Source organism: Fonsecaea nubica (assembly GCF_001646965.1).
Source record: "Fonsecaea nubica strain CBS 269.64 chromosome Unknown Scaff123, whole genome shotgun sequence".
NCBI classification, from domain to species: Eukaryota; Fungi; Ascomycota; class Eurotiomycetes; order Chaetothyriales; family Herpotrichiellaceae; genus Fonsecaea; species Fonsecaea nubica.
In genome coordinates, this window is record NW_019173796.1 from 1 (window position 1) to 19,168 (window position 19,168).

The 19,168-nt window shown below is 53.3% G+C and overlaps 8 protein-coding genes across 8 annotated transcripts; 2 read left to right on the top strand and 6 right to left on the bottom strand.

Annotated features, from left to right (window-relative positions):
- Nucleotides 1-262: 262 nt before the first annotated feature.
- Nucleotides 263-1,325, top strand: AYO20_10819 (nicotinate-nucleotide diphosphorylase; the record flags this gene model as incomplete). Its single annotated transcript, XM_022649075.1, has 2 exons — nt 263-1,085; nt 1,249-1,325. 2 exons carry the CDS (start codon nt 263-265, stop codon nt 1,323-1,325), a joined length of 900 nt encoding a protein of 299 aa, XP_022494920.1.
- Nucleotides 1,326-1,794: 469 nt separating this feature from the next.
- AYO20_10820 (hypothetical protein) lies at nt 1,795-3,735 on the bottom strand (the record flags this gene model as incomplete). Its single annotated transcript, XM_022649076.1, has 8 exons — nt 1,795-1,962; nt 2,040-2,189; nt 2,271-2,513; nt 2,571-2,925; nt 2,982-3,054; nt 3,104-3,152; nt 3,218-3,561; nt 3,615-3,735. 8 exons carry the CDS (start codon nt 3,733-3,735, stop codon nt 1,795-1,797), a joined length of 1,503 nt encoding a protein of 500 aa, XP_022494921.1.
- Nucleotides 3,736-4,960: 1,225 nt separating this feature from the next.
- AYO20_10821 (hypothetical protein) lies at nt 4,961-7,714 on the bottom strand (the record flags this gene model as incomplete). The annotated part of the gene is made up of 3 exons (XM_022649077.1): nt 4,961-5,349; nt 6,116-7,622; nt 7,679-7,714. 3 exons carry the CDS (start codon nt 7,712-7,714, stop codon nt 4,961-4,963), a joined length of 1,932 nt encoding a protein of 643 aa, XP_022494922.1.
- A 954-nt stretch (nt 7,715-8,668) lies between these two features.
- Nucleotides 8,669-9,145, bottom strand: AYO20_10822 (hypothetical protein; the record flags this gene model as incomplete). Its single annotated transcript, XM_022649078.1, has 1 exon — nt 8,669-9,145. One exon carries the CDS (start codon nt 9,143-9,145, stop codon nt 8,669-8,671), a length of 477 nt encoding a protein of 158 aa, XP_022494923.1.
- A 412-nt stretch (nt 9,146-9,557) lies between these two features.
- AYO20_10823 (hypothetical protein) lies at nt 9,558-11,174 on the bottom strand (the record flags this gene model as incomplete). Its single annotated transcript, XM_022649079.1, has 1 exon — nt 9,558-11,174. The coding sequence occupies one exon, from the start codon at nt 11,172-11,174 to the stop codon at nt 9,558-9,560; it is 1,617 nt and encodes a 538-aa protein (XP_022494924.1).
- Nucleotides 11,175-13,973: 2,799 nt separating this feature from the next.
- AYO20_10824 (3'(2'),5'-bisphosphate nucleotidase) lies at nt 13,974-15,047 on the top strand (the record flags this gene model as incomplete). Its single annotated transcript, XM_022649080.1, has 1 exon — nt 13,974-15,047. The coding sequence occupies one exon, from the start codon at nt 13,974-13,976 to the stop codon at nt 15,045-15,047; it is 1,074 nt and encodes a 357-aa protein (XP_022494925.1).
- Nucleotides 15,048-16,039: 992 nt separating this feature from the next.
- On the bottom strand, nt 16,040-17,027 carry AYO20_10825 (hypothetical protein; the record flags this gene model as incomplete). Its single annotated transcript, XM_022649081.1, has 3 exons — nt 16,040-16,413; nt 16,512-16,625; nt 16,727-17,027. 3 exons carry the CDS (start codon nt 17,025-17,027, stop codon nt 16,040-16,042), a joined length of 789 nt encoding a protein of 262 aa, XP_022494926.1.
- A 391-nt stretch (nt 17,028-17,418) lies between these two features.
- On the bottom strand, nt 17,419-19,073 carry AYO20_10826 (hypothetical protein; the record flags this gene model as incomplete). The annotated part of the gene is made up of 6 exons (XM_022649082.1): nt 17,419-17,814; nt 17,917-18,068; nt 18,118-18,269; nt 18,356-18,609; nt 18,672-18,752; nt 18,858-19,073. 6 exons carry the CDS (start codon nt 19,071-19,073, stop codon nt 17,419-17,421), a joined length of 1,251 nt encoding a protein of 416 aa, XP_022494927.1.
- Nucleotides 19,074-19,168: the final 95 nt, after the last annotated feature.

Sequence of the window (19,168 nt, forward strand, 5' to 3'; positions counted from 1 at the left end):
AGTGGGGGCAGCCCTATATCGGGAACAAACTACGAAAAATGCGTCCAAGAGGCTAGTGGCGGGTGTCTGAACTCAACCAGAGAAGTGAACAGTGGGGATAAATATCAAATTCATACAAAACTCTTGGTCTATATCATGTTGACTCCAAGATCGATGGCCGTAGGGGGGGGGATGTTGTCACGGCCACGGCCATGCCAGTCTTGGACACGGATATAGACCACGCTTCTTCGCTCTATAGCATCTTCTCCTCGACATCATCAGCATGGCTCTTGACCACGGAACCACGGCGCACCTCCTCCCAACCAGCCTCCCAGACAGAGTGCGCGCCTGGCTCGCCGAAGACACCCCTTCGTTCGACTACGGCGGCTTCGTCGTCGGCGAGGACATCCGCACCGCGACGCTGTACCAAAAAGCCCCTGGGGTGGTTGCGGGGTTGCCGTTCGTGGACGAAATCTTCGCGCAATGCGGCTGCACGGTCGAATGGTCCGTCAAGGACGGCGACTTTGTCGACTCTAGCGCCATTGCCGCGGGTGGCGGCAAGGTCAAAGCCGCGACGGTCACGGGGCCGACGAGGAAACTCCTCCTGGGCGAGCGGGTGGCCTTGAACACCCTGTCGCGCTGCTCCGGCGTCGCCACGGCGAGTCGGCAGCTACTCACTCTCGTGCGGGCCGCGGGCTACACGGGGATGGTGGCGGGGACGCGCAAGACGACGCCCGGGTTCCGGCTGGTGGAGAAGTACGGCATGCTGGTCGGCGGGGTCGACCAGCACCGCATGGACCTGAGCAGCATGATCATGCTCAAGGACAACCACATCTGGGCCCGCGGCAGCATCACCGACGCGGTGCGCTCCGCCCGCGCCGTCGGCGGCTTCGCCCTGAAAGTCGAGGTCGAGGTCGACAGCGAGGCCGGGGCCGACGAGGCCATCGCCGCCGGCGCCGACGTCATCATGCTCGACAACTACGACGGGCCGGGGCTGCGCGTCGCGGCCAGGAACCTGAGGGAGAGGTGGGCGGGCAAGAAGTCGTTTCTGCTCGAGTGTAGCGGCGGGCTCACGCCGGCGAATGTGAGCGAATATGTCAACAATGGTAAAGTCCGCACTCGATCTGTCCATCAAACCCATCTACCTATCTGTCCATCAAACCCATCTACCTATCTGTCCATCTGTCCTCAATCAATTCCATCCCCTTTCTCCAGCAATCAACGGCCCACAAAGAAGCTTGTACTCTAACATGACCTCCCCCAAAACAGATATTGACGTGATATCCACATCTGCCGTGCACCAAGGGTGTCCGCACGTCGACTTTTCCCTCAAGATTGACCACTAGACAGACAGACAGACACCTCGACCTTGTCTGTTTGCTTTTGCTTCTGGGGTGGATCTTTTCTTCCCACAACACGTGCAGCGGCCCGATACAGGCACACAGGCTGGAAGGGCTGGAGGGCTGTAGTTGGTGCATCTGTGATGTGAAAAGCGAGGTCGAGCAAGCGATGCAATGCAACGCGAAGAAAGGGGAGGGGGGGGGGGCAAAAGTGGCATATGTACACTCAAAATTAGAGTCGACGACCGAGCAAGACAGTCGGGAGTATAGCGAACGTAGCCCCTATTTCGTGAGCAGAACTTGACAAGGATGGGCTAGAATTGAGGTCCTAGGTCCTAGGTCCTAGGTACTAGATACTAGATTCTAGGTACCAAACAAAACATGACACTCCCGGTCCGAAAAGATCATTCATTCGTTATCATATCGTCTACGTAGCACTCCAAGAGATGTATAGTGTATAGCCACAAGTTTAGCCCTAGAGCACGTATCGAAAGTCGGGATTCTGCTCCATGCCCCGAACCGACGTCCTCTTCCCACTGTCCAGCTGCCGGTTGACGCGTCGGTAGTAAAACCAGGCAAACGACGCGGTCAGGAGCATGCCGCCCTGAAAACAGCCCGACACGATCAGTGCGGGCCGGTATACCTACAAATATAGCACCCAATGGTAGATCAGCTTCGGGCCTCTTCTTCTAAATCACTGGGGAACAGAGGCTTGCTTACCGGTGCATCCTGGCTTCGAAAAGCATACGACGAGATGATCCCTGCAATGTTCTGGAGCCCCACGAGCAGGCCAAGAGTGGTGGCACGCGCTGAATTGGAAGTTATGTTGCTGGTCGCCCAGGCCGGAACCAAAACGGCCGGCGTAAATGTCTGGGGGAGCAGGTGAGCGGATGCCGACAAAGTGGAGATATCTCCCTGAAAAAGAGAGAGAGAACAAAGCGACCAACTCACACCAAATGTCAACAGGAACGTGAAAAAGTATCCCACTCCGGTCTTGTGGACAAGATCGACCGACCCCAGGCAGATGAAGCCGATCATAGATGTCCCCATGGTAAGGACTGACCAGATTCCCCGAGCTTGAAACCGGTCAGAAATCCAGCAGACGACCACGATCCACACCGCTCCATTGAGGTTGGGCGCGATCGTGAAGAGATTGGCTTGGACTGTGTCTGGCTTCAATCGCTTGATCAGGGTCTACCGATACCACAGTTAGCTGATGGAGACCTCTACAAAGATTTGTGTGCAACTCACAGGCAAGAAATTGGACAGAGTGGCTGCCGCAACTCCGTAGCACAGCGACATGGCCCCAAACATCCACGTGTGCCAGTTCAACAGTGGTTTCAGCGCTGCGGACCACGAAAACTTGATTGGCTCAATCTCAAACTCCCTCTGCAGCCGCAGTCTGCCATAGTCCTTCTCTTCCTGGCTAAAATACCTCGAGGCAGTCAAACTTCGAGGCAGGATTGTGAATGCTACGAGGGAGAGAAAAACCGTGAGGCTCCCCTCGATGATGAAAAGATATTGCCAATTCTGCATCAATGTTAACGGTCGACCCGAGGATTGGGAGGCATCTCTTACGTGAAGCTTTTTATGCCATTGAAAGACACTGGTAACAATTGGTGTCAGCATCATATCTTTCCACCCAGCTTGGTGGAGACACACCTATAGGCAATCAATCCGGAAAAAGCATTTGCCACAAAGCCCATCATGTAAAACAACGAAATTCTTTTCGCAACTGAGGCTGGTCAGTATTGAATGTCAGGGGAGGCGAGTCGATGCCTTACTTTCATGCCGAGTATAGAACATCGACAGATAGTAAATGGCTGACGGGAACTGACATTGCCATTAGCATCCCAATCGAGCAGCCAACCAGAGCAAACAGGACTGGACAGACGTACAAATCCAGCCTCCGCGACTCCCAGCAGAATTCTTGTTGTGGCAATACCACCAAAGTTCTTAGCTGCGGCAGCTCCAAGAGACACAGCACCCCAACCAAACATGAGGATCGGGATAACGTTGGCCGGGCTGAAGCGCTTCGCCAGAATCGTGGTAGGGATATTCAGGAGACCATAAGGAATGTAGAACAACGTTAAGACCAATGAGTACTGATTCGCCCCAAAGTGAAGGTCCTTTTCGATGCCATCGGTCTTTGCGTTTCCCAGATTAGCTCGGTCGAGACTGTTGGTGAAGTAGATCATAGCAAGCACAGGCAAGATGATCAAGTCGAGCTTCCACAACAAGCCTATTCAAGATGAGCTGAAGTCTATCTCTGGGGGCAATAGAGTCTCCTCGTACTCTTCTTCACACCGGATCCTGGCAATTCCTCAACCTCGCCAGACAAGCTCCCAACCTGCGTCAATGGGAAATCAGTGCTCTTGGAAGTCGACATTTGAGATGGCTTCAAGTCCTCAATCATGTTTGCCGCGAGCCGAATGACATCGGCTATGCGCTGGGACGGGTAGGATGTCGACTTGTCGAAGATAAATTTCCACTGATAGACTGGTCGTGTGCCCTCCAGACACGGGAGATGTGTTGGAGACGGTGGCGATTCGGCATGAAAAACGGCCTGACGAGCCAGCCTTTAGTATGATCGCCCATTATATGTCTCTCGGGGGATGTCCGAATAGCCGTGGTTCCACCTCCCCATCTATTTCGTGGGGAGCCCTCGCAGCTTGCCGCACATCTTGATGTCCACCTTGATTCGTGACGGAGGTGTGATTGGTGAAGGCTTTAGAAACAGGCCTTTTCCCTTGGACTTGTCAAATGCCGTTGGAATTTTGAGCTTGGGATTGGTTGTCTCTACAACAGTGATCCAGGAATGCAGGACCGGTTATCAGTGAGTCTTGAACCACAGCTCGATTAGGTTGGCTCGATATGGGTTTCGGAGATCGCAGTCCCATTGCAACTGTGGGGCGCAGATAGCCAGAGTGGTCTTGATAGAGCTTGGATGGTCTGTGCAGTATGCCTTGTATTGGACTTCGGGACCACTGGTAAAGCATTCAAGGAGGATCCTGCACACACATGCCATATCGCCGTGAAGCTGACACGTTGGACGTTGACGCGTGGGATTGCAGGACTTTGAGTGTTCTGTGTTATCAATCCTGGGAGTACAGGGGAATGATACGAGTTCTCGTCTCGTTTAACATGAATCTCATCCATGTCGTCCATATCGCGGGTCTGCCGGCCGTTCATTAATGTGCTCTCAAGAAAATTAGCGCAGAAAGGAACGTAATGTTGTGGTACAGGCCTGAGCTCCAGAGTCGCGAGACGTCCTGAACTCGATGTCCAGATCTACTCTAGCCCTGCCGTAGAAGTCTCAGATAGAGAAGATCGGAGTAGTAGGCTGGTAGGTCATTGAGGAATGCTTTTGGTTGCGACATCCAATGCTTGGTTGGATCTTGCCAAGGCAACTCTGCGGCATTGGCAACGCCACAGAATCAGCAGTACTTCGGGAAGGATTCAATGGGCGTCTTGCTTGATGAAGATCACCAGGATGTTGTTCTGATTCTTTGCGAGGTGTCCGCATCTACAAGTCATTTTAGATCGCGAGAATATGTCCGCACCCTTCACTTGCGCTGAAAAGAGCTGTTAAACCATAGTATTCTTTTTCATTTTTATTTACAACATAACATGTCTTTCTTTTACTTTGCCTCCCCGTTCCCTTGCTTCCCAGCCACTTCGTCCTCCTTGTCGTGAAACTTCAAACTGATACTATTCACACAATGTCTCTCGTCCGTGGGCGTCGGATATCCTTCGCCCTTGAAGACATGCCCCAGGTGCCCACCGCAGTTCGAGCAGACAATCTCGGTCCTCTCCATGCCAAAGCTGTTGTCCGTGTGCCGAGTCACGGCGCCGGGGATGCTGTCAAAGTACGCGGGCCAGCCGCACCCGGACTTGAACTTGTGGTTGGCCTTGTAAAGAGGGGCGTTGCAGGCGGCGCAGGTGTAGACGCCATGATCGGGCATGTGCTTATCGTATTCGCCCGTGAAGGGAGCTTCGGTGCCCTTTTCGCGGAGGATGCGGAATTGTTCTGCGATAGATGTCAGTGGTAGTTCAATGTGTGTGTGGCTGCCCATCAGAGTCGCGATCTCATGACCAGTTGCTATGGGATATATGGTCCGGAAGTACCTTTGTTGAGTACCGTCCTCCACTCATCATTCGATCGCGCATCAGGGTAGGTCATCTTGGCCGATGCTGGGGTTGAGGTTCCGAATAAAGCGCTCAGGAACGGGATCGAGGACATAGATTTTGGAACAGCGGCGCGACGGGTTTGTGAGATGCGATTACCCCGCAGCGGTTGCTGGAATCGAAATGTGGTTGCGTTGCCGAATGTATAGAGCCTGCGAACGATCCTAGGAAATGATGAGAAGCGCATCAAGAGAGGGATGCCTGGGACGATGGGATGATATATAGACGTCGTCGGGACCCGGCAATGGAGCGAGAGGCAAGGAACGAGACCGACGAAAGGCGTATTTGCGAGTTCTGCGCCTCCAACCGCAAGGGTTGATGATGCAATGGAATACCTTAGTCATCATGATTGGCTGGACGGGCAATAATGTGGGACTTTGATCGTGGAATCATTCAGTAGCGGCGAGGCTGAGATACGCAGCCTCGGCCCCCAGTAGCAACTAGGCACAAGGTATTTGGAATTACCGTGACAAAGCAGTAACAGAGTCTGGCACTCAGTTTAGCACTCAATTCTATCCATGTCCATGTCCTCTAGATCTTCAAAAGAGCATTTGCTTCGAGCTACAATGTCATTCATGCACGCCTCTTACCCGTCACTGTCAACTCACCATGGCCAATTTCCACCTTCCATCCCTCCTTCAGGAGCATTTTGCTTACCGCTGGTCCTATCCGCGGAGCATGATTCTTGCTATGAGTTCCCAGCCCGGTCACTATTCTGAAGCCGACTCTAACAGGTCCGCCACCTCCAGAAGCATATTTGGCGTCACCCAAACCATGCCACCAGCTCTGTGTTTTTGCTCGGGCGATTCGAACTGCATCTTGTACCGTCACGCCATGAAGATCGAGGACGTTTGAGGAAGACTGTCTAGCCACGAGCAAGTCTGCTTCCGCAGCTTTGGCTTCCTTTGCAGCTCTGACGCGTTCTCGGCCAATCTCAGAGTAGTGCGCTGCAACCCCTCCGTAGAGACGATCGGATTTGCTTCGTCTGTATGCTGCGGCAGCTTGATCAAAACTTTGACCTGCAGCTATCCGGAAACTAGCTGCAGATGCTCGATAAGGGTCTATAGTCAGATCCTCCGGTGCGGTCGAGGCGGTTCTGGGGGCTTCGTCTTCCCCAAGATTCAGAGGGGCATACTGAGCGGCAGCCTGCAGCTTCCCGGTGGTTGGCACAGTCTCAGCCACTGACATGGCTTCCAACAACTCCTGAGCCGCAGAGGGTATATTTCGGGCTAGGCTCAGCAGACCGCACAATTGTGACTTGGGCACATGCTCAAACTGGCTCTGGAATTCCGCAATCTGAAGATCAAGGATGGGGTCGACTTCTGCCAACTTACTATATGCCTCCCCTTCTCTTATTGCTAGCGCGCGAATGGTAGACGCCAGCCGCGCATCGTTGGCATGATATATAGACCGCACTAGTTGGGGTTGGAGTTTGGTCCTAGAACAAATGAAGTCGACATCTTTAGACATAGTAGCCCAGACATTGGTAGGAGTGGACTCTAACTCATAAGGCGAGGAGGAGCCTGAATTCGCCCGCGAAGACTCGGTTGTGCGGTATTTCCGTTTCTTCCTTCCTTTTCTCTGCAGGAGAGCATCTTCAGCAAATCCATCTACCCCTTTCAAAACAGGCACATCTTCTGGTTCTTCCTCCAGTCCCTGGTTAAGGAAGGAGAGGTTGAGAAGCTCATCGACGGCCTTGTCAAGGCATCCTGCGTGGCTCTCCAGGACACTGGACAGCTCACGCTTGGGTATGTTTGGAAATACGTGCCGCAGCCGACCTATCTTCTTCTCCGTCGACAAGGTGTTATCCTGATCATTTCCCGGGCTGTCTGAGTCATTCCACCGCAAGTCGGAGATACCAGTGGTTATGCTCGTGACACCGTTGGAGAAGTTGTCTTCGGGGCACGACCTAGAAGTGTCGGTGGCATCTATGAGGTGTGCGGGAGCTCCTGTACCCGAGGGATCGAATTCTGCGTCCTCCTGTTCTATTGCACCAGCCCTGAGGCTATCAAGGTCCGCCGTCAAGGCTGCCCTATCCTGGGGAAGTTGGTAATCAGACGCGATGGCGTAGAAAAGGGCATCGTCCAGCGGAGGACAATATTGGACTCGAAGGGCCTAGCAAGAGATCAGATAATTGCCAGGCAAGAAGGGACGAGGGATTTTCTTCATACCTCTACCTCCGCAGGTGAAGTTTCCAAGTCAACCATGCTGAGATGTTGGGGTTGATCATGTTTGATTCGGCGGGGCTAGTCTGGGATTTGTAGGGTATTCTCGTGTTCGCAGGGTAAACATTTGGTGCAAAGGGTCAAGATGGAGAGGCATTATAACGTACTGGTTGAGAGTGTTGGGTGAGGATCGAAGGGAGTTTTCAGCCTCAAGTTGGTGATGCAACTCATTTGTTAGGTGCCACCAGTGCGAAGGCCACGACGGCCTAGCCCGCCTTGCCCGCCACGCCAACGCCGCTACTAAAGTTCCAGCCTAATGAACTCAAGCCGCAACAACTCGGCAGCCTCGAGGACTTGCAGAGGCTCAACTTCGGCTCAGCCAATCAATGACCAACGTCATCAACTCCACCTGTGCGAACTGCTTCAGCCTTGCCCAAGGTTGCGGCTCAGCTGTACATGACTATGCTATATCTGGTAGAACACATCCAACAGTCCATGACATCTAAATGCTCGAAACAACGGAGAAGAACCGCTCTCTGCGGCAAGGATGTGGAATATACAGAGTTCCTACGTCCACTCCACGAGGCTCGGCCCAGCCCAATACCATGTTAGACGGGCGAGACTTGTCCACGTCAAGCTCTTCAACACCGCACGAAGCCTATCTGGAATGGCAGTGCAAAAACACACAGACGCCGCTGATGAGCGCTCGCGCAGATACGCTTCTATCATGGCGTTCAAGGACGAACAGGATATGATTCCCACCATAGCCAGACCAGGTAGGTAAGCTATCAGAAAGTAGAGGAACAGAATGCAGCAAGATGAGAACGACGTGTCGCCTGCTGTATACATTGACATACCCATCAGCTGGCTTGACTTCATGTCACTCAAGCCATTTCACCACTCGATTCCAGGCGGGGGCTAAGGGCAAAGCAAAAAAGGAAGAGGAGGGAAGAACGACAAGATTGGAGCGGAAGGAGAGCAAGAATCATCCATCTCTCATTTCCCTTCTTCCCCCATCTCAGCGATCGCAGTCTTCAACTCATGCGCATCCAGGTACACCTCGTAAAGCTCAGCCTGAAGATCGGCCCCGTCGCCTGGATCCGCGAACTTGATCATGCTGGCAAAGTCGACGGCGATTTTGCGGCCGTTGCGCAGCTTGTACCACAGTGACCCGTTCACAATCACCTCCTGCTTCCCCGGCCCGGCGCCCCCGGCCAGCACGAAGCACTTGTCCAGGGTGTGCTCGAGGTCGACGACGGGCCCGTTCGTCGGGTGGATCATGGCGTCGCGAAAGGCACGGATGGCTTCGTGGCCCGTCACGGCCGACCCGAACAACAGCTGGCCTTCGGGGGCGAACAGGCTGAGGTAGCTGTTGTCTGAGTGCGGGTCGTCCCACGAGCGAAAGAACGCTGGGAGTTGTTTGTCCAGAGGGGACGGGATGGAGGATTGGTTGGAGAAAGTGTAGTTGGCCATGAATTCTGTTGTGCCTCGACTCGCTTCGTACTGTTTGTTTCCTCGCACGTCTGATGTTGGACAATGTCAACAAAAGATGGAAAGGTGTCAACATAAGTTTCCTAGCTGTATAGACAGGTTCCAGCTATATCATGCTGGGACGGCCGAGGCCTCAACCTCAAATTGTGGGGTAAAATACGAGCATCGGGAGATAATCAACTGCCGACCACTTAGTTGATTCGATGGATCAAAGCACTAAAACAAGAGGGGGGATTGGTATCAGGTGCTTTTCGTGTTTCGAATGTCATTCATTCATAGCTTCATCAAATGTAGGAGCACATCGTCTGCCGCTCTATCGAATAGAAGAGGATGAACAGAATCTGTGCTTGAAGGTCCGCCAATCTTCCATGCCTCATAACTCATACCGTTAAATCTACACTTCCTTCCACGTGTACCCTTTTCTCCCGAGAGAGTCGGGGTCGGGAGTTTTCATAGCGTTTTTATCAGCAAAAGGGTCATCTGAATCGTCCTCGACATCTGTCTCGCTCTCGCTGTCACTTTCGACTTGCTTGGTCCTCCAATTCTTGGAATTCGACGATGGCCGTGGCGGTGGCATCGCAATATTGCGGGGGGTCGGCCGGGGAGGTTTGGGTGGAGCAGAAATGCTGAGCCCAGCGACCAACTTCTCTGCGTCTCTCGCAGCTGACGCCTCACTTTTAGCTGCTTGTCGACTGAGATGCTGTGCTTCTTCGAGCTCACTGTCCGAATCATCATCGACCGACTTGTCGAGAACTTCGAACGCCATCAGAGCATTGACCAGCTCTTCGTTGGCGTGGATCAAACCTCCCAAGAACTCCTCGGACTCGACGAATTGGATGTATCGCAGAATCTGACGTCGAAGCTGTTTGCAGGTTTCGAAGCGTTTCATAACTTCGGGATTGTCTGACACGCGCTGAGACTCGCGGTTGACCAGCCTCAAGGCATTGGCCAAACCAGTGGAAGCAACTGAAGATGCAGCGATCGATTGTAAGATATTGGGTTTTTCCTTCTCCAGGTTGAATCCTCCCTTGGCTTGTTTGCTTTTCTTGTCCTTCTTCACCTTTTTGGGGGCAAATGTGGATGATTCCCCGAGAGCAACGGGAGAAGGTTGCTTTCGTAGAGTTGCGGGGTTGGATGACTCGCCGGATCTTGGGTAGCTATCGGACCTCGTTCTTGCAATCTCCATCTCTTGCTCTCTGGCAACGTCTTCTTCTGTCTCCCGGAGCACTCTGCTTTGCTCCCGTCGTTGCTGCACCGGCTGATGAGTTCGGGGCAATGTGTTGTAGAGGGACTTGGCCCCTTCCAAGCCTGGACTTTCTTTTGAGCTTGCAACCCACTGCCCGAAGAGGTCTTTGCATTTTGAGCGGACATCCTGGTCCGAGGTAGGGTCGGCTGCGGCTATTCGAAGTCGTTCCAATAGAGGACCATCGGACAATAACGCGCGTTGTAGTCTTGTCCCACCGTTTTGTAGGAGACCGTCGAGAATGGTAAGGGCCCGGAGTTGCCGGTGCACGTTGCCATATTTCAACTTCTTCCGCAGAGCTCGAGCAACTTCCTGAGCACCAGTGGCTTGCAACTTGACGACCTCGAGAAGATCAGGGATGCCAGCAACATCGTCTTCTTCATAGGTTTCCGAGGTCAATTGTTCGACGTGGACCGAGATGGCGGAATATGGTTTCTTCTGTTTGTGGTACCGATAACGAGTGATTAGTTGATATCTTCTCCGAGATCGCGCACAACAAGAGAAATGTAGAATGAGAGCAAGTAGGCGCTTGCAGCCCTTCTTGTCAGGGAACCGGCGAGTTAGGATCTCAGGGTTTGGCTGTGCGGGATAGGCGTCAAAGGTCCTCCTCTTCTTGCGAGCGCAGCGGACGCACTCCTCCGGCTCTTGACAATGAATCAAGCTTTCGACCTCGTAGGGATCGGCCACCTGGGGACTCTCAGGTCGAGGTAGGTCGACGAATCCAGCATCGGGAGCACATGCTGGAGCGTGCACCAGGAATATCGACATTGAGGGCTTCATTGGGAGCACTGGTATGGCGGGCACTGGGCGGGGTAGGTGATTTGGGGATGGAGATGGGCGGAACAGGGTCAAGACATGGCAGAAACAAGGGACAATAAGAGATGATATAGGAAGAGAGAGGACTCACCGAGGCGGAGAACATGGTTATAGAGGGCCTATGCACAGGTAGGTCAGAGGCGTACGGAAATGAGACTGGTAAATTGGGGGTTGAGCATCCAGGTGTGAACGGGTTGGAACATCGATGGTGGATGGTTTGCTGCATCGGGCCCTAGTGGCCTGCGGAGCCAAGAAGGGAAAGGCTCCAAAATAGGACCCAGTCAGTGACAGTCACCTGCAAAACCAGGCCTTGGGGGGCGTTTTGGGGGGGAAAGAGTCGCCAAAGCCATCGGGATCACTGCTAACAAGTTTGTTTGTTTAGGCGATAGTAGATGCCCCTCATTCCCCACTTTAGCAGCCACTACCTGTTAATTAACCCACTTCTCGCTGGAATCGCGGGCATGGCGTCCACTTCACATTGGCTTTTGGGGCAAATTGCGCTCTGTTTCCAAGGAAGAAAGCTCAATTTTGGCGTCAATGGGGATCAAGGTACTGCGCCTCAATAACCTCAGCATTCCTTATACGTTGCGAAAGCCTGGATTCGACTGGGTCTGGAGATTTGGTAAACAACCAAACAGACAAAGTGACTCGTATTTTCTCACATCATTCTGGATCTTACCTGACGCCAACACAGGTTGTTGACAAGCCAGCAAACCCCGGCAGGGGAACACAACCCAGATGATCTGATAGCTTCGTCGTTTCGCTGCTCAGGACCTTCCCCAGCTGTCACTTATTCTCCCATCTCAACGTCGGCGCGGACTGACACCTTTTCGCCGATATGGCACTATTCAAGAGGAGGCATACTGCATAGGACACTGGACCTTGGCCACTTTAGGCCGTGGTGTTTGGTCTACCACGGTAAGCGCAGGTCCTAAAGTGCCACGAGGCACGCGGAAGGCCAAGTGGTGGAGACGCGAAGGATCTGGATCCAGTGAGTGGCCGTTCCGAAAGAGGGAGATGATGCATGGTTCAAGGTGTTAGTGGCACATATTTACTCGCAGGCTAGCTGAATCCTTTCGACCACACGCATCATTCCTCACAGATGGTTCGCCAGTCACGATGAGGCCACACCGCTTTGCTCTATCAGAATCTTCCTCCCGAGGTGGCTGATCCCTTCCAGACAAAAACGCACCCGTCTAGATCTTCGAGCCGACCAGACGAGTAGGATTTGAAGGGAAAAAGCAAACTCGATGCGGACCGAGGAGTTTGTAGTTGCCGACCGTTTGTGCTTTTTACTTTGTCGAGTAGCAAATACCCGCCGGTGGTTAGAGCACATGGTGTCAAGGACCATGACTTCCCATCTGTTGTTCCTTGACGGGCATGAAGCCTCAGGGTTGCACCTGGGAGGCTGGGGGGTCACACTGCTAGGGGCGAAGTGTGCGCTTCAAACAGCAAAGACGGCGCGTGCCCATGCTGATTCCTCATGTTCAATATTAATGGGTGGTCAGAACGAGAATTTATTTCTATTTCCACCGGTTTTGTTGGACGAATGGGGCTGGTGTACCTGCAAAGAGGCACACGCCCTTTCTGATGCATCATCCCAGCACAGAGAGCAGCAAATCATAACCTCACGAATCCCTCAGTTATGATTGTGCCCAGGGAAGCAAACAAACAGAGGTATGGACTGTAGTTCTTCAAAGGTGGTGTTTCTCAAGCCACCAGCGTAATCCACTGTGCCTGCATAAAGTCCTGCGTGTACTCCCGTCCTCCGAACTGGCGTCGGTCTTGCCCAACCGAGATACAAGGGCCCATCTGGTCCATTCCAGGAAGAGCTTCGACATGCTTAAAGCCACACCGGCGGGCTGGCGTGGAAGATCTTGGGAGCTTGGGACACAGCGAGACGGATAGGTAGAGGGCCAATGGATTTGGCAATTCGATGGTGGGATTGCGTGATCAACCAGCAGAGCTAGGGCCCTGTGGGCTCTGCAAGAAGATAAGACATGGCGTTCCCCCCTGTGTTGAAGACGTACGTAGGTCATGATTGTCGTCGGCTTTTCACCAACAGCCTCCTTCAACAACAACAAAAACAAAAACAAAACATGGCGAGCAGATATTGAACTCTGACCAGATTGGGAGAGAACGGAGATGCGCCAAGATCGACATGCGTTGGATCCCGTATCGCCGCCCGTCCAAACTCTGAAAACTGCGAGAACTGCCAGAGGCTGGACGCCCAACTGGTTGTTGACTGACACTGAGGCTGAATTGACGCCTAGGCCGTTGAGAAGCCTCCCGCGCCGCTGGCACCTCTGGCCCCCTAAAAGCTGAGCGTTAGGCTGCCTGACTGCCCGATTGTCTCTGTCTGACTGAATTCTTTGACTTGCCCTACCCCTCCATCCCCTACTATCCTACTACTGTAGGCGAAAAAAAAAACCATTGAGAGTTTCTTCCCCAGATTGGCGGTGAGTGATGAACTTGCTCCTCCTGTTCAATCCCAACCAACGCATCCACTTTCGATCCCACCGTCGATTCTCTATCACTACTCTTACAATCGTCATCTTCTTCTGCTCCGCTGCCATCCTGATCGTCGCTTTCATCCTGGCACCGTCTCCCCGTCCAGCAGCTTCATCTCTGCTCCCTCGTCTGAGTGCCTTGATCGCTCAATTTCCGCCGGCAGCCCCCTTTCCCCTCCTAAGCTTCATATCAAGCCTTGGCATCGAATCCCGATCCCAACGAAACGCCGCTCTCCACAAGATGGCACCCACCAAGGAATACGAGCATGAGCTCAAAGTTGCCCAGCTGGCCGTCGCCCGTGCCGCCATCTTGACCAAGGCAGTCTTCCACGAGAAGGCCAAGGGCACCGTGTCCAAGGACGATAAATCCCCCGTGACGATCGGCGACTTTGGCGCCCAGGCGCTAATCATCGCCGCCATCAAGCACAATTTTCCTAATGACGAGGTTGTCGGCGAAGAAGAAGCTTCCTCTCTCCGTGAACAGAAAGACCTCTCATCCAAGATCTGGAACCTTGTCAAGGATGTTCGACTGGACGATCCGTCCATCGATGCCGTGCTCGGCGGACCGCTCAAGTCTGAAGAGGCAATGCTCGACGCCATCGATCAAGGCAACTCGGCCGGCGGCAACAAGGGCCGCATTTGGGCGTTGGACCCCATTGATGGCACCAAGGGTTTCCTCCGCGGCGGACAGTATGCCGTGTGTCTTGCCCTCATGGTCGACGGCGACGTTAAAGTCGGGGTTCTAGGCTGCCCGAACCTGCCAGTCGATGACTCGGCTCCACTCACAGAGGACATGGGTGCCGCGGCCACCGACGCGGAGGGGAAAGGAGTTCTCTTCTCCGCTGTGCAGGGTCAGGGCGCGACCTCGCAACCCCTGACAAGAGGTCTCCCAACAAATGGTCAACCGATCCATGTGAGCAAGATCTCCAAGGTGAGCGAGGCCGTCATGTGCGAGTCGGTTGAGCCGGGCCACTCGAGTAAAGGCGACAACGCACTGATCGCGGAGAAGCTGGGCATCACGGGCCGCCCTGTGCAGATGGACAGCCAGGCCAAGTACGGCAGTGTGGCCCGCGGAGCTGGGGACCTCTACCTCCGCCTGCCCGTGCGTAAGGACTATATTGAGAAAATCTGGGACCACGCTGCTGGCGACCTGATCGTGCGCGAGGCCGGCGGCCAGGTCACCGATGTTACTGGCAAGAGACTCAACTTCAGCCTCGGCCGGACCCTGCTCGAGAACAAGGGCGTCATTGCGACTCCGGCCAACGTGCACGCCGAGGTCCTCAAGGCTGTCCAGGAAGTATTGGCGGCGAAATAGACGATACATCTCAAAACAGAATCGCGTTACAGAGAGAGGCATAGATAGGGGACAAAAGCTTTGGCGCTGGAAGAACAAGGCCCGAGGATTATGTTTGATCTTTGTGACTGGCTGAGCGACTGACTGATTGATTGAACGAATGGAAAAATGATCCAAGTAGGGCTCTCATTGAATGCCTGTACACATTGATAGATGGATTGAACGAATACCAGACACCGTTGACTCGGTGATTGCTCACGACACTACACTGCACTACACTTCCCCTCTGAGGAGGTAGGGGTACTGGGTAAACAAACAGACAGACATACTCTCGAATAAGATATCAAGTCCAGGCTCCCAGCTCCCAAGTCCTGTCCACATCCACATCTGTGTACCTAGTATCCACCATTCACTCCCGTAGAAAGAAGGATGGGTGGGTAGATAGCTGGATCTATCGGTCCCAGGGTTCATGATCCAAAAACCGTACCAAAGATGAAAAATTGAAAACGAGTGGAGAATGAGTACCAAGTACGAGTACGAGTATGCGTACACGTGGAGAGGAGTATACATGTATTGTGCACATCGAGTTACAGCACGAGATACTCGTACGTGGATGGGGTCGGTGGGTAGGTAGGTATTGATTGCAGATATGTACTTGGTAAGTGCTCTTAGACTGAATCCTAATCCATCTATGGTACAGCGTACAGCGTGCACCTATTATATACATGTCCCTGTCCCCGTCTCTTTTACTACATCCAGGGACTCGAAACCAGACGAGGTCTTTTGACGGAGAGAGAGATCACAGACCCCCAAATCCAAGTCCAACACCCGTCTCCATCTATCCATATATCTGATCGCTTGGTGTTCATCTAGGTTCTGTACCTCGCTGCTTGTGCTTGTCCTGGTGTTGGGACTGACACCTGTAAGACACAATAACATAATATCTTCCAAGGCCATGACAACCGGAATGTCTTCCTCTCTCCCTTCCACCTTTGCCATCAGATTCGGTCCATCTACTTGATCTTCTTGGCCTTTAAGCGGATCGTCTCGTCATTCACAAAGATACCCTTCCCCTTGTACGGCTCGGGTTTCCTCCACCGCCGAATCTCCGCCGCAAACTGCTTGATGACCTGCTTGTCGCACCCCTCGAGCAGGATCCGGGTGGGCTGGGGGGTCGAGGCCTTGACTCCCTGGGGCACGCCCATCTCGACCGGGTGCGCGTATCCGAGCTTCAAATTCACAAATTTCTGGCCGGGGTATTGCGCCGTCTTGGTCTGCGCGCTATCTTCGATCGTGGCGCGGTATCCGACGCCCACCAGTCTCAGGATACAGAGGTGGCCTTCCGAGACGCCCGAGACGGAATTTTGGACGAGAGCGCGCATGGTCCCTAGAAACCGCCGAAGAGAAATTGTCAGCACTGTTTTCCTCTTTCCCGTGTAACTCATTCTGAATTGAACATAAGCTACAATGTCCCGGAGAACTCACCCCACATTGCCCTCTGATGTTTCTCCGCTGCATCCTTGACATTGATATTGATCTTTTTGGCAGACTCGTCGAGTTCGGCTTGTAGATAAGGCGGCAACGGCACCGTCATTTGTCCTGCACACACCCAACGGATCAGCCACCAGAACCTTTCAAATGCCTCTCTCTAGCCTTCTTTTGACACATTCTCCCACAGTGCGCCTCCCCTGGTGTCTTACCTAGAGGTCCCGTAACCTCCAACGCCATGTTTGGCGTGTCTGGGTGCCGACTCCGCACGTTTCCCTTGGGCAGCTCGTAAAACCGCAGCGAGACTTCGGGGGGCACGGTGATGGGGGCTCGGCCGATGCGTGACTGGTAGCTCGGGATCTGGGTCTGGGGTTCGACGAGCGTCGAGGCATGCCTTGCTCTAGGCGGCCGAGATAGTGCTGGGACGAGGAACGATGGGATCTCGCGTGGCCCTGTGCGGCTGGCTTCGCGGACCAGGCGACGAAAGGAGGATTGGAGGTTTGTGCAAGCCATGATGATGGACCAGAGATGGGCGGTCCTCGAGTGACACGGTGAGGTAAGTTGGATGGAGGGATTGTTGCTAGCTCATTCCTGAGCGAAGCTCCAGAGTTGCGAACTTTCAAGACGCCCTCGGTCGCGGGCGCTGCAAATGGTGTGCAAATAACAAACGCTGGCTTGGAAATGAAGAGCGTTGGTATGGCCTTTTTCGCGAACTCCGCAGTTTGCTGCATTGGCAGACGGGCAGATGAGAAAGCGTGGGACCAATCATATGGCAACTCATCTCAAGCTCCACTTGAAGATTACACTAGACTAAATCTAGGCGGCTTCGGATCAACTACATAATTATGAATTGACAACCAATTCTCCATCTGGCCATGATGTATATACAAGTTCGAGAGTCAGCCTACAGCTTCAACTTTGGATGATCTCCCGTCTGGTGGTATTTCTCCGTATATCGAGCCAGCCCGTCCTGCGTCCTCCCCACCAATTCATACGGATTCGGCCTCCTCGAGGGATCGATCCGAAGGCAGTCCTCGACCAAACTCGTCAGCTCGGACGAGTAGAACCGACTCCGGTAGCCCATCAGGGCGGAATAGCCGTGTTTTCGCAGGGTGTTCTCCATGCCCTCGGCGTTATTGATCACCTCGTTGATGTCCTCGTTGTATATATCCAGGTTCATCAGCCCGTAGATGTTGGCGCCGATTTGCCAGACGACGTGCTTCATGGAGTAAGGATGATTGGCGCCTCCCAGAACGGGATGATGCCATCGTTCGCCATAGCGGCCAAAGTCCCGTTGTTCCTGTGTTCGGATAGACACATCAGTTTCTCATCTATTCTCGCCTTGGGAACGGTAATGGGAGGACGGAGGAGATCCGCAAGAGATGTCAAAGACGAAACATACCGGAGGCATCCACACAATCGTCCCGTACTTCTTCCATCTCTTGCTGTTCCTACTATCGTCCAGGCTCGTGTACTCGGCCATACCCCAGTCTGCGACTTTCACCGTCGGATACGGAATACTCTTCTGGTTTGCAGGCGCATCTCCCAGCAAAACTGCCCCATTTGATTAGCTAGATCGATTAGTTCAATGCTGAACACGTACCGTTCTCTGCCTTCAGGTCCAGGTGCAGAGCGAAGTGGTCGCCCCGAGGCGAGCGGACACCAATGCTATCCAGCCGAAGAACCTTCATGTGATAACACGCCTGGGCAAAGTCGTGAAATGCTTGCCACACAAACGCTTCTGGGATCCGGTCTCTGCGAACCATCCAAAAAAATTAGTGAAACTGGGCTCTTGCTTCGGTGGGGCTCCTTATTCTCTATTTTGAGGTGGCCAGCCTTACTCTTGACGATTTCTTTTGTTCCGTGCCCGGTATTTTTGGATCAGGTCATGCAAGGTACCGTATCGGTAGTATTCGAGGTACAATCTCCATTTTGGTCGGTCGCCGTCAAAGAATCTCATCTCGCGCAGCTTGGCAACGTTCCGGCATCCCTGATTCATCAATGCCTTTACCAGCACGGCTTCGGTGGGTACCGTTGGACGGCCCTCCTCGTCAAGCTCACGGTCGTCGAGGTCGGACTGCTTGATCGCAACGTCCTAGACAAGAGAGATCGGTAAGCAAAGGGTCCTTTTAACAACGGAGGTGTCGATCGCCTTACATCCAAAACCCTGCCGGTTTTGTCAAACTTGGTCCATTTCCCAACCATACCAAAGGCCCCGCGGCCCAGGATGTCCGTACACTAAACGATAAAGCGCGGACATCAGCAATGACAGAATCTAGGAAGAAGGAGAAAGAGTGTCCCCTTTTCCCGACTTTCAGATTTCGTTTTATCAGGGGCACATACCTCCCACATACTATCCTCTTCGCGCTCAAGCTCGAGATATGACCTAGACAGGGCAAACGCCTCTACCCGTCCATCGTACCACTCCTTCTCCTGTCTCCACCGACGCACCCGCCGTCTCGTTCTCTCGCCGTCGTGTGTCCATTTTGCCCGATCGTAGGGTGAGTTGTAGGTCGTTGCGATGCGGAAATTGGCGCCTGGGAGGTCCCTAACCTTCATGGTGACAAGACCATCAACAGCTTGAACTCAGTTGAGCAAAATTTGTATAGCTGAGAAGTTGCTCGAACAGTAAACCGCAAAGAAAACAAAAGGAT